Genomic DNA, 14,674 nt, shown 5'->3' with positions numbered 1-14,674 from the left:
TTATAGTAAAATATGTGGATGACATTTTTGCCATAGTTAAACGAAAGGATGTGGACATTATATTGAAAACACTCAACAAATATCATCGAAAATTGCAGTTCACAATAGAAACAGAGGCAAATTTCCGGATCCCATTTTTAGACGTTATGATCCATAGATGAAATGACTTTAATACTTGACTGGTATTCGAAACCTACATCCTCGGGACGTTTAATAAATTATTTGTCGTCACAACCCTCTAAGTACAAAATTAATACTGCTAAGAACTTAATTAATAAGATACTAAAAATAAGCCATCAACAATTTCATGACACAAATATAAAGAAAATATTCAACATTCTTAGAAGTAACAACTACCCGGAGCACATAATTCATAGCCTAGTTAAACAAATAACAACACAAATTAATGACAAACGCAATAACCCTACGATCACAACAACTAATAATGAGACAAAACGCTACTACAGTGTAACATACGTACCTAGACTCAGCGAAAAATTTGATCGCAAGAAATACACTAACAACCAAAATACAATACTAGCATACCGATCAAATCACACGTTGTCTTCAGTATTTACCAAAACAAAAACTCCAATAGAGCCGCACCAACAAAATAACGTAGTGTACGAAATAACATGCGAAGGAAGTGAAAACGAAAAGTGTAATAAAATTTACATTGGAACGACAAAAAGGCCGCTTGCAGTTCGCTTATCGGAGCCTGAAGCGGACATCAAGAAGAACAAGAGCAACACGGCACTATCACAACACATATCAGCAAGCGGACACACAGCTGATGTAACTAAAACGAAAATAATAGAGAAAGAAAAGAGGGAGAGAACAAGATTCACGTTGGAAAGCTTACGGATATTACAGAAGAGGGACAAGACAATGATCAAAAAGGAAGACACGGATGACATCGCGACTGCTTATTTATTATGTTTATAGCTAAAATCAACAGTATGACAAGTGTACCACACGACGTTGGTATCGATGCGGACCAATTAGTTCAAGTTTTTATGTTATTTATTTGTTTATATATGTACGTGAATTTTGAAACTCGTGTTCATATGTAAGTGCAAAATTTTAAAAATCCTTTAAAAATCTGTGATTGTTTTTGTGTATTGTTTGTAGAACTGTTCACAAAAATTTTGTGTGTCATTACTAATTTTAAATTGTATGTCTATTTATATGTATGTTGATGTGAAAATAAAAGGAGAATAAAACACCCCTGAAGATGCTAAAGAATTTAGCGAAACGTCGGGTAAAAACGTGAAGAACAGTGTTTTCTTGCACATAAAAGGGATCAATAAGCCTATGAAATACCTATTGAAATTTTAATATACCACGGGTTATCTTCGTTAACATTAAATTCATTAAAAAGAGATCTGTTTGTTCCTCCAAGATCACACACCATTGCTACAACATTATATCCGCAGCTATAGCATTTTTCTAAAATTCTTAGGATCACATCATCCGTCATCTTACGATCAAAATCTTAAAACACTGGCTGTTTCCATTTAGACATAAGTCCTAATTGAACAGTATGAGTATATGTATTTGGCTTCAGTCTTTATGCGTATCGCCGTAACTGTAGCTTGGGCTAGCTTTCTACCGCAATAAAAACGCTTGGGCGGTTAAATTTAACAAATGTATGAATTCTTTATTTAAACTTTAAAATTGTTTCACCAAATTATAGCAGTAGTTAAGACGCGTGTATAGCAAAGCGTAAGACCAATTCTCGAGTGGCGTGACAAAATTAAAAATGATTTGCATGTAGCTTACGTTTTCGTAAGGGTAAAAGGAAAACGGACTACAGTTAGGTTTATGTTCTAAAAAATTACAATGTAAGAATAAAGGGAATATGCAAACTAGGCAAATGAAAAGAGTACAAAATACGAAATGATATTTAAACGAATGTATGATATTGTAGCGTAGGTGAATATGAATTCAGGGCTGTTGGTGCTAAGCAACAGGGTGCTCCACATAATTCCCCCTCCAGACGAAAGCTACATGTAACGACTGGGGAATTTTACTCGGCGACCTACACGCGTAAATTTCGCCGATGCATTGTGGTTTTCCCCATCTGCTTGCAGCTCTTGGCTACCGCTTGTTGTAGGTTTCGTCGATGCGTTGTTTTGCTCATCTGAGTGCGGCTTTTGGGTACCGCTTGTTGTAGGTTTCGTCAATGCGTTGTTGTGCTCATCTGAGTGCGGCTTTTGGGTACCGCTTGTTGTAGGTTTCGTCAATGTGTTGTTGTTGTGCTCATCTGGGTGCGGCTGGATTACGTTTGGTGACGCTTCGATATCGGACCTTGTTAAAAATGCTGGTTCAAGCCTGTCCAGACTTATGTTGCTTGGCCGACCTCGGATGACTACTGTGAAATATTTCGACGTTTTACGTGCTACTGCGTATGGGCCGTCGTAAGGATTAGTCAGCGCGGGGCGCACTGAATTATTTCTGACAAAAACGTGTTGCTGACCGTAGCATTTGAGAAACGAAAGTTGTTGGAGGCGAATGGTGTGCGGTATCAGTCGGGCGTAGTTTATCCATTGACTTTCGAAATCCCGCTACTGTGTCGCTGGTCAGTTCAGCGGGTTTGGTCGGGTGGAAAAATTCGCCAGGAACTTTCAAAGTTGTTCCGTAGACGAGCTCCGCTGGAGATGCGCCAATATCTGGTTTGAAAACTACTCTAAGGCCAAGTAGGATCGAAGGGAGATAATGTATCCACTTGCTGGAGTCATGGGAAAGAACTGCTGACTTTAGACATCGGTGCCATCGTTCGATTATGCCGTTGGATTGGGGATGATACGACGTAGTTCGCAGATGAGTCGTTCCAATCAAAGAAATAAGTTCCTGAAATATTGCGGACTGCAACTGCCGGCCACGGTCTGATGTTATGCGTTCGGGAACACCGAATCTCGATATCCAGTGCGTCATTAATGATTTGACGACAGTTTCGGCAGTCATATCGGGAATGGGAACTGCTTCCGGCCAACGTGTAAAGCGGTCGATGATCGTTAGGCAACATCGCTGGCCTTCACATAATGGAAAGGGGCCAACGATATCGATGTTAATGTGTGTAAATCTCCCCTGAGGTGGTTCGTATTTAACCAGAGGAGATTTCGTGTGGCGATGAACTTTTGATCGTTGACATGCTTCACACGTTTTCACAATTTCCGAGGTGTGCTTTTTTATGCTTTTCCAAACAAAACGTGCAGTGACCAACTTTGTAGTGGCGCGTACTCCAGGATGGTACAAGTTGTGTATTTTAGACACGATTTGGTTGCGAAATTCTTTCGGAATATACGGGCGTATTTTCGGTGTCGATGTGTCGCAAATTACCTCGACGTTCGTTCCTGGGAGAACAAAAGGTTTTAGTGTTAGTGAAAATTTTGGATTTGTACCTGATGTCAACAATGTTTGGAGCTCCTGGTCGTTTTGTTGTGCGTGTGCAATCGCACGATAATCTATGACTTGATCCAGTGCCTGTATTCGTGAAAGCAAATCTGCAGTGACGTTGGCTTCTCCCGATATGTGCCTTATGTCCGTCGTAAACTGTCCGATGAAATCAAGTTGGCGTGCACGGCGCGGGGCCGTTTTTTCTAGCTTCTGCTTAAAGGCGAAAACAAGAGGGCGATGATCCGTAAGTAGATGGCAACGTCGTCCTTCAATCATGTACCGAAAGTGTGAAAGCGCTTGAAACATTGCGGTCAGCTCTCGGTCATACGTACTATACTTACTCTGGGCCGGTGTTAGCTTTTTCGAGTAAAATGCTAGGGGTTGGAATGCGCCGTCGACTACTTGATGCAAAGCAGCACCCACGGCAAAATCCGAGGCGTCTGTGTGCAGAGACAATTCTGCGTTTGCTGAGGGATGAAAAAGCAAGGTAGCGTTTGCAAGTTCTTTTTTACAGCGCCGAAATGCTGCTTCGGCTTCGGTATTCCAAACTAGTGGTGTAAGGTCGTTTCTTTTGTTTCCCTCGATCAGTTCCTGGAGTTTAGACTGATAGTCAACGGCATGGGGAAGAAATTTCCGATAAAAATTCAGCATGGCTATAAAACGTTTCAAGTTCTTGGCTACTGTTGGTTTAGGAAAACTTAACATTGATGCAACTTTTTCCGGAAGAGGCTTGATTCCTTGTGAATCGACGAGATGNCCTGGAGTTTAGACTGATAGTCTACGGCATGGGGAAGAAATTTCCGATAAAAATTCAGCATGGCTATAAAACGTTTCAAGTTCTTGGCTACTGTTGGTTTAGGAAAACTTAACATTGATGCAACTTTTTCCGGAAGAGGCTTGATTCCTTGTGAATCGACGAGATGACCCAGGAACTTAATTTCCGTTTTCCCAAATACGCACTTAGAAATATTTACTGTCAGATTATTTTCCTGTAATCGCTTGAACAGTAAACGTAAGTGTTGCTGATGTTGCTCGATTGATGACGAAGCTACGCAAATATCATCGATATATGGAAAAACAAAGTCGAGGCCCCGCAGCACTTCGTCTATTAGGCGCTGGAACGTCTGTGCTGCGTTGCACAGCCCGAAAGTCATAAATTGAAACTCATACAAACCAAATGGCGTCGTAATGGCGGTCTTTTCCACGTCGTCGGGGTGAATTGGTACCTGATGGAATGCTCTTTGCAGGTCGATCTTCGAAAAAATCGATTTTCCGCAGAGAACATTAGCAAAGTCCGTTAGGTATGGCAGTGGATACCGATCGGGTACCGTCTGAGCGTTGAGCGCCCGATAATCTCCGCATGGCCTCCAGGTTCCATCGCTTTTTTTAACCATATGGAGTGGGCTTGACCAATTGCTGCTAGATGCGCGACAAATTCCAGCTTTCAGTAAGAAGTCGAATTCGGATTTTGCTGCTTCCAGTTTGTCAGGCGGAAGGCGACGCGGTCTACAAAACACTGGCTGCCCTGTCGTTTGAATTCGATGACAAATTGTTGATTTTGACCTGGAGGCGAGTGGTGCCAACTTTGTGATGTTCGGAAATTCTGCTAAAATTTCGCTGAAAACCCCAACAATCGTGAACGTTTTCAACTCTGTTGCGTTATATTTTATAGTTGGCGATAGAGGCGATGCTAGGGATGTCATGTTGTCGATGAGCTTATTCCGACGCATATCTATAAGAAGATCGTAATATTTTATGAAATCAGCGCCGATGATAGGTTGGGTCACATCGGCGATTACAAATGACCAGATAAACTCACGCCGAAGACCGAGATCAAGTTTCATCCGCTTTTCGCCTAAAACTCTGATGGCAGCCCCGTTGGCAGCATAAAGTTTCAAGGCACTAGGACGAATATCGCATGATGGTGAGGCTAGCGGTAGGATCGATACGTCGGCCCCCGTATCGATGAGGAATGTCGTCTTTGAAATTCGGTCTTTTACTTTGAGGCGAAAAACTCTACGCTGTGCGACAAACGAATCGCACTGTAGCTCCACGTGGTTTTTTAGTCATAGTTCTCCCTTCTCTGTCGTAAGCGCAGCTGCACGGTGTCTATAGCGGCATGGGCTGCGGCACTTGCGAGCGTTTTTACCGTACTTTTGGTGGTACCAGCATTGTGAGCTGGCAGATGATACCGGACTACTTCCTCGTTCAGATCGGTTCGTGCTTCGAGAGCGATACTTACTGGCAGACTGTTGGCGACAGCGAGAAAGTACGGAAAATCTATCAAGTCGTTTGCCTAGGTCTTCTACAGTTGCGTGTAGTTGATTTATTTCGTTGGTAACTCTCGATTCCACTCCATTAACCTGATGTGGAACAACTGCGTCTATGATTGAGTCTGCAATTTTTGTAAATTCCGTAGCGGTGCCCGACGAGGCAGCTACGACCGGTTGGGCGAATTCTGGGAGTCGCTTAGTCCAGAGACCCTTCAAGGCAGCTTCCCCTAGTGTACTCCCGGCGACACGCTTCATTTCGAAGTATAATTCGGAGGGCTTTTTATCTCCGAGTGGAAGCTCGGAAAGAAGTCGATTTAAGCGCCTCTGTTCGCTATCGGCGAAATGCTCGGTTATTTTCGCTTTGACGTACTCAAACCGATCCTGTTGCGGCATTGATGCGATCACCCCCGATAATTGGCCAATCACTGTGGGGTCGAGTGCTGCAAACACGGTTGCTGCCTTCTATTTGTCGGACGTAATCCCAGAAGCGGTGAACCAAAAATCCATCGAGGTGAACCATGCCTCGATATTATTGCTGGACATGGTGGGGATTGGTAAGCGAGCATAAACAGCGGCAGCTTGTCTCTCGGGTGTCGGTTGCATCCCCTCGGAATAGCGGGGGTTCTGAAACGGTGTAGCATTCGTCGGTTCTGATGAAATTCCGCTATCGGAATTGGTGATCATATTAGCAGTTAAATTTTCTATCGCGTGATTTTATAACTGTGTTTAATAGCGTTATAACGGAGTCTCACATCCGACCTTCAAACGTTGTACGGGGTCACCAGTTTATGGCTTCAGTATCGCGTATCGCCGTAACTGTAGCTTGGGCTAGCTTTCTACCGCAATAAAAACGCTTGGACGGTTAAATTTAACAAATGTATGAATTCTTTATTTAAACTTTAAAATTGTTTCACCAAATTAGAGCAGTAGTTAAGACGCGTGTATAGCAAAGCGTAAGACCAATTCTCGAGTGGCGTGACAAAATTAAAAATGATTTGCATGTAGCTTACCGTTTCGTAAGGGTAAAAGGAAAACGGACTACAGTTAGGTTTATGTTCTAAAAAATTACAATGTAAGAATAAAGGGAATATGCAAACTAGGCTGCAGTTCCAAATCATGCTTCAACTTTGCAATTTCGGTTAGGGATGCAAATTTTGAGGAGTAACATCGATACATCGATGTCTCGGTACATCGGAGAAATCAACATCGATGCCAAAATACATCGCCAGAAAATCATCGATACATTGATGGTTTCCGATGTTTGACAATTTGTTAGGCTCTAGTGGGATTAAGATACATTTAATATTTTTCAATCCAAAACAATACAGTAGGGCGGCTCAGCATCTTGTGCATATGCTCTTGCATTTGCATATTCGTTGCATTTGTAAATTCACAACAATAAAATGCACACGGTTGCTATGGCAGCCAGCTTAAACTTTGCAAATGCAATTCCAACTGGAAATCCCAGACCATTTCCACAACATCCTGAACAGCCTTAGTCTTCTGTTATGCAGTGAGGGAAAATTTCCCTGTATTTAATTAACCTTCTACTAAAACATACATATCGTCACCTGAAACGCAAAATAGCGTAACAACATCGTCACTGAAATGGAAAAAGTCGTGACAATTTTGTTTTTGCATACAACGATGTGGGGAGTTGTAATTCGATGAAATCCGTCATAGCAATCAAAAAGTGAATTTTGAATTTTTTTATAAGTTAGAACTTTTTGCATTTCAGTGACGACGTTGTTACGTTATTTTGCATTTCAGATATGTATATATCGTCGTTTAAAGTGCAAAACCGCGTATTAACAAAATGCAAAACCGCGTATCAGCAAAATGCAAAACCGCGTATGTGAAGTTGTAGTAATATGTAATGTGATAAAAACACTCATATTTCAAAATGGTTCTCTTTTTTATAAAGCAATCGTATTCCTGGCTAGAAAATATATTAGGACGAATGGATAGGGATTGAGCCAAGAGCTTGTGTGAGCAAATCCAATTTTTGGCAGCCAATGTCAGTTACGCGGTTTTGAAGAATGACGATACGCGGTTTTGTACTTTAAACGACGATATGTATAATGTAAATTCATACAATGGTGAGGCCGTTGGGTCCCAAGTTTATAAGGACTGAGTTCTTTGGAATTTTATGAGCCCGCATAATGAGTATTTTCTATCGCAGAACAATAAATGTTTCACATACGGGTGGTCGGTCTGTTTTAAGTGTAGGGCATTCCAAAAACTGCATACTAAAGAATGATTAAAACAAATTTTTAGAAAAATAATGGGTTTGTGTATCAAAAGGAAGTGTGAGTCACACTAAATTCGATTTTCAAAACATCGTTGAAACTGACCTCGATGTATCGTCAATTTAGCAATTTTAGAAAATTGTAAATATCGATGGCAAACATCGAATTTTGAGCCGATATTATCGATGTTTCAAAAACATCGATGCATCGTTTGCATCCCTAATTTCGGTACACTGCTTACTATTTATTTATTAAGCACATTATTTTCCCGTTGTGATCGTTGTCTAAAAATAGTGTTTGTATTGTAGCAAAGGAACGATATGTGGAAGTAAATCTATTAAACTTACACTTTCGCTTTCAACACCTCAATTTCTTGCATGGTGCTGTCATAAAAGGAGAAGTCGCGAGGTGGTGATGTCGCGGCATTTATATAAAGAGGGCAATTTTCCTGGTTCTCATCTGTAATTTACTTGGTTCAAATTGCGTCAGTGCCATGTTGGTGTGGGTGCCTAGTCATGTAGGTATTGGAGTTAACGAGAAAGCGGATCAGTTTGCAAGGGCTGCAGTTAGTGAGGGATTACCCATCAAAATGGATCTCACCTTGGGGGAGGCTGTATGTAAAATTCAAAGCGCTATTTGGACTGAGTGGGAAATGGAGTTTAGAGAAATTAGTTGTACTAAAGGTAGTTTTTTTTGCGGGTAATATCAGTGATATCAAAAGGCGTCCTTGGTTTACTGACAAAAAATGTAATTTTGGTGTTCATGATATCAAATTAGTTAACAGGTTGATGATGGGGTACACATACGGTAGGACTTTTTAAAGCAAATTTCTGAGAGGTGTTAATGATTTATGTGATGTATGTGGAATCAGAGAGACTAGTGATCACCTTATTTTTCATTGTAGTAAATTTTCAGCCGCTAGAAGCACGTATACCTTTTTTAACAACTGTAATAATTTAAAAGATTTTTTTAATAATTCTAATTTGTATCATTTTAGTGAGCTAATACACTTTCTACACAAGGTAAAGCTGGACAAAGTCCTTTAGGGATAATGAGATTAAAATATAAATTAATAATAAGTATAGTAATATATTTGTACATATAGTTATGTATATTAAAGAGTAGAGTTTTGGAGGAAAAAAAAAAATATAAGTTTGAGTAATTGAATTTCGAAGTTGTGATATGTATTGCAAAAGACTGTTCATCAAATGATTGTATTGCATTTGTATGGTTGTGATTCGCACCCTTGTAGTGCTTACTAAAGTACAATTTGAGTACAAATTATTTAAAAAAAATATATAAATAAATTAATGTATAAGAATAATATTAATTAAGAATGGAGTCTATGTATTCTGTTTAAAAAAAAAAGAAGTGGATTATTAATTTTTGATTGGTGTAATTCCAAATTTCTGAAGTGCCTAAATTGCTTTTTGATGTCAGTTTAAGTTACTTAGAGTTAGTTGATTATCTTACGTGTTTACTTCTAATATTGTCATTGTGTAATTCTTTGCGTCTTAGTTTTTCTGTTTCAAGTTGTAAGCCACCACTCTTGGTCATCGTGGGGTCTTCGCTGGGCCTGCCTGTGTGGATATACGCTTACGACAAAGACGAACTAGAACTTGCTAAAGTTGATTGTACAACCTGGCCCCTGAGGTTAATAAGATACCTGGCCAACTTTTTAATGTCTGACGACATTGCTAATTAAACAAAAAAAATAATTTACTTGGCTATTATTTACTATCTAAGTTTTAAAATATAACTTTACCTTCAAACAACTCATTCGCTACGTTTGAGGGAGTATTTTCGTCTTGCTGAGCTGGAAGCACCTCATTCGCAAAATTTTTGGGACTGTTTTCGTCTTGCTGAACTGGATTTGCAGACGCACTAATGGGAATTGTCGGCACTGCATTCCGCTTCAGTAACCGCCTCTGAGCAAAACCTGTGTGTTTTCCAGAACATTTTAGCACTTTCAATTTAAATTAAATTCACATTTACCCATATCATATTGCATATTATTTTCTATGTCATCGGATGTAAAATGCTTTATGCATATGCAAGAATGCAGTTAGTCAAAAAATGCAAACACTTAAGTAGAGATTTTTGTATATTTCTGGTTAAGTACCACAAAGGCATGTTTAGTAAAATGTATATTTGCATGTAAGTATGTATATACGTTCATATGTATGTAAGTACGTGTGTACGTATAAGTTTCCGAGCACGTTTAGAGGCATTAAAATTGTACTAACATTTGCAGAATTGTTTTGCGTTGGTGTGAATTAGCCTGCAGCAAATATATGCTACTGCATACACAAATACGACGCACTGTAATTTTACAGGTGAGTATGTACCAGGGAATGGCTTTGGTTGATCGTCAACTGTTCATACTCATTCAATACCGCTGCTTTGTATGACTGAGCAGCGGCTTTGGCTTAGTAGTATCGATACCTAAACGAAATTAGAGGATGACTGAATACGAGCGCATTGCGTGCTGTCTTGCAAATACAGCCACCACAAGTGAACGATGCTTATAACTGCTCATACTGATATTGACTTCGGCAAATCTGTACTCTGAATGATCGTGCACGAAACCAGCAAACCAGCAGTTGAACGGCTCCGAAAACATGAGAGTCATCATTTGTTGCAGAAGTCGTTTGACTTGTTGCTGAAAATCATCTGACTTGTTGCTGAAAGCCATTTGACTTGTTGCTGAAAATCATCTGACTTGTTGCTGAAAATCATCTGACTTGTTGCTGAAATGACGACGAATGTGGTAAGGGTAATTTATCGTCTCGTATGCATGTATGTATTTATAGCGCGTCTACCATTCAATTGCATTGCTCACTGCTGGCTAGTTGTGAATATGCATACGTACGTAAGTATGTATGTATGTACATATCAATGCTTCATTTCAAACAAGCAAGTGTCTTTGAATGTTTTTGAACTACAGTATCATCACTTCGGCAACACGTCAAACGCGCCTTCAGCAACAAACCAAGGCGGCGGCTTGACTTCTGCAACAAATCAAGTTAGCTAACTGCGGCATCTTGCCTTCGCCAGTCTTTCACATAAGCTGTCATGCTTTCGGCAACCGTCCAAAGCAGTATCGTGCTTTTGGCAGTCGATCAAATACGGCGGTTGCTGGTTTCGTGCACGATCATTCGGAGTACAGATTTGCCGAAGTCAATATCAGTATGAGCTGTTATAAGCATCGTTCACTTGTGGTGGCTGTATTTGCAAGACAGCACGCTTTGCGGTGGTGTTCGTTCATCCTCCGTTTTTAACGTGAGTAGGCTTAAAGTCACAAAAACAGCACCCTTTGCCAATCCCTGGTATGTACATATATTTGCTTACATTAAATTGTATGGGCAAAAGTGTGAAAGGACACTTAAAGCTACAAAACCTTTACACTGTTAATGGTGACTGCTTAACAATTAATAATCCTACCAACAGGATTTTATGTATGAACATATGAATTAACTACTCTTTGATCTCACACATAACATAGGAAAGGGAAAATGAAAATTATTTTGGCGCTACTACCCGTATGTGCCTTTATTTGCCCAAATTTAGATAAGTATTTGGCTGATTTAGCGAAGAAAACCATATTTTTATGTATGTTTTAATTAAATACATTATATATCGTAATACTATTGTACATTCTCTGTAACAATTTATTTATTCACTGCGAATGCTTAGCACAACAGGTGGCTTTTGGAAGCAGATGTGTATTTTTGCTCTGGAGTAAGAAAGGCCATCACTTCGATACTGCCATCTAGCGTAACATATGAAAATATTTCTAGCTACCGCTATATTTGCTTTTGTAATTTTTCGTATTAACCTAAGTGTAAATAGATATTGGATTCAACTGCATTTCCAACACACCGAAATGAATTATAAATATAAATTATTATGCAGCCACTTCAATGTTAGTTGACATATGTACGAGTAGATGTCGTGATGGGTATGCGAAATGGGTATTTGGTATTTGATCGCCCGGTTAGTTGTTGAAATTCGAAAGTATATTTCAGCTTCACCAAGCAAGCCATGGTAATTGAATCCTATTTGAGGGTTTACTTATTTATGTATGTGTGAAAGGATAATGCTGCATATATGTATGTATGCATGTCTTAATGTTAACAACTGACTATTGATATGATACAGCTGAACTTTAAACCAAAGACCAATGGAAAAGTTAAATAATTTCCAAAAAAAAAACAAAGGCGTTTTTAATTGCTACAATTTGTTATTGAATTAACTACGATGGACGCTTTTCCTTTAAAGTTATTCCATTGCATAAAAAAATTAATACGCTACGGTAATCAAAGCGGTACTTGCTTAAATTTCTATAGTGCAGGCTTGCGTTATATCCACAATAAAATATCCGAGTTTTTCTAAAATAGCCGGAGTTTCTGTGCAGGAATAAATCCTCATGTAACAATGCCGCCAACATATTCGCATCTCGATTTTCACACCTGCCTTTAGAGGACACTCATAAAAAAAAATCGAATACATGCAAGCTGTCAATCCCTGTTTTATGCTCATTACATGCCGACGCCGAAACAGTAGCCGTATAAGCACACCAGTCGTTTCCCTTCTGTGCCCACTGATGCCAATTGGAAATGCCAAGTAAAGCCAAGTCATTCTCCACCAGGTCTTTCTATTACAGTGGGGGCTTCCTTCTTCCTCTGCTAACACCAGCGAGTTCCGAGTTGAATACTTTCAGAGCTGGAACGCCGGTTTCCATTCGAACGACATGGCCAAGCCAGCGGAGCCGCTGTATTTTAATTCGCTGGACTACTTATGTCTATATCGTTGCAAGGCTCATACAGCTCATCATGCCATCGTCTGCGGTACTCGCCGTCGCCAACGCGGAAAGGCACGTAAATCTTTCTCTCAAATACTCCAACAGCCGCCGCATGGGATGTTGTCTGCGCCATATCCCAGCACGGGTATGATGAATGACTTATATAGTGTGGTTTTCGTACGTTGAGAGAGGACTTTACTTCTGAATTGCCTACTCAGCCCAAAGTAGCCCTTGTTGGCAAGAGTGATTCTGCATTGAATTTCCACGCTGACGTTATTATAGTGTTAATGCTGGTTCAAAAGTAAATGAACTTCTCTACATCCTCGAATTTATAAATGTCAACAGTGACGTGGGTGCCGAAATGCGAATGCGCTGACTGTTTGTTTGATGACAGAAGGTACTTCGTCTTCAGTAGTAAAAAAAATGTTTCCTATAGATATGCCTAAATCACTAAGTTTGGTATTGGGAGTGAACTATGGGAGCCAGCAGAAAAAGGAGAAATATATCCCGTCAAAAAGTAAAACATTAGCATAGAAATTTAAATAAAAAAACAACTAATATTTTGTAATTTTTGCAAAATCAAGCTACTAACGATAAATATCGATGCATAAATGAACAAATGCTGAATGGTTATATCAAAATTTGCAATAATATTTTGTATAAAATAGAAGCAGGATACGCCATATTGTACGTGTCCCTACCGTACATACTAGTACATGGCGTATGAGGAACATTTTCCGTAATAACCCCTTATTAGACGGATAAAGAAAATCACAAAACTAGTCGCATGGGAGTGCCCTTCTAACAAGGGAAATATGCCCTTTTCTGACTCTTTTTTTATGAGTTGATAAGGGGGTTCCAACTCACAATTCTGAGACTTTTCTGGCTCTGAAATGAGTTCGTAAGTTTATATGGAAATATATACAAATACGTATGTATAAACATACGCAGGCCATTTGAATTTATATAATCATTTCTACGGAATGTTGGTATGAGTTCGGTACGAGTAAGTATCGAGTACCTACTTCTCTCCATACATTTGNAAATCACAAAACTAGTCGCATGGGAGTGCCCTTCTAACAAGGGAAATATGAAATGAGTTCGTAAGTTTATATGGAAATATATACAAATACGTATGTATAAACATACGCAGGCTATTTGAATTTATATAATCATTTCTACGGAATGTTGGTATGAGTTCGGTACGAGTAAGTATCGAGTACCTACTTCTCTCCATACATTTATAGTATCAATACTTTTCTTCGATATTTTTAAAAAGCACAGGAATCGAGTACAAGGCGGTATCAGAACAACACTGCCCGTGCCTGAAAAACCATAGTGCAGCTCTTCCCTGCAAAAATCGTTGGACCATGTAGTCTATTTGTGGTAAATTGGAGTACTTACAAAAGTGTTCCTCTGCTGTAGCGGACCAACTCGTGTCTCTGCGCCAGCTTATTGTTTGTTATCCGATCACTGCTCGTGTTTTAACGAAACGTGATTGAAGTTGAGCATTTGAAAGCACACTTGCATGTCTGGCTATAGCTGAACGTGTAGAGATGCTCGCTGTTAGTTCTTAGCTCCCAGCATGTTCGGGTTCGAATACCGTCAGAGGCAACATGTAATTTTTAATTTTTGTCTTGGTTTTTATTAATTTCGAAAAAGCATTTGAGAAGTGAAGAACAAAACCGTGTACAAACGAAAAAATATAACAATAATGCCATTGTTAATATGTTGGAGTAGTTTTGTGCTACTCTGATGTAATGCAGGGATGGAGTATATGGTCCTGCCCTAGGACATCGCAATGTTAATTGGACCATATTTTTTATATGAATTGTGGTTAATTTTGGAGTACTCTTTGGTCCTTAGGGAGTACTCTTTACACGCATGAATGGAGTAGTCGCGATTTTTGCAGGGTTATTACATCCAAGTAATATTTACACCTCATAGGA

General features: G+C 39.5%; 1 protein-coding gene and 1 long non-coding RNA gene across 2 annotated transcripts; one reads left to right on the top strand and one right to left on the bottom strand.

Annotated features, from left to right (window-relative positions):
• Positions 1–2,006: 2,006 nt before the first annotated feature.
• LOC108372353 (uncharacterized) lies at positions 2,007–6,065 on the bottom strand. Its single transcript, XM_017628018.1, has 2 exons — positions 5,642–6,065; positions 2,007–2,374 (listed from the first exon to the last, which is right to left on the bottom strand). The coding sequence occupies exons 1-2, from the start codon at positions 6,063–6,065 to the stop codon at positions 2,007–2,009; spliced, it is 792 nt and encodes a 263-aa protein (XP_017483507.1).
• A 2,071-nt stretch (positions 6,066–8,136) lies between these two features.
• Positions 8,137–9,627, top strand: LOC108372355 (uncharacterized). Its single transcript, XR_001848848.1, has 2 exons — positions 8,137–8,438; positions 9,440–9,627. It is a non-coding gene; the product is annotated as an uncharacterized LOC108372355 (long non-coding RNA).
• The last annotated feature ends 5,047 nt before the right edge of the window (positions 9,628–14,674 follow it).

The sequence above is a fragment of the Rhagoletis zephyria genome, unplaced genomic scaffold, assembly GCF_001687245.7.
Source record: "Rhagoletis zephyria isolate East Lansing unplaced genomic scaffold, Rhagoletis_zephyria_1.1 Rzeph_scaffold_05677, whole genome shotgun sequence".
NCBI lineage: Eukaryota > Metazoa > Arthropoda > Insecta > Diptera > Tephritidae > Rhagoletis > Rhagoletis zephyria.
This window is presented reverse-complemented; position numbering and strand designations above follow the sequence as displayed.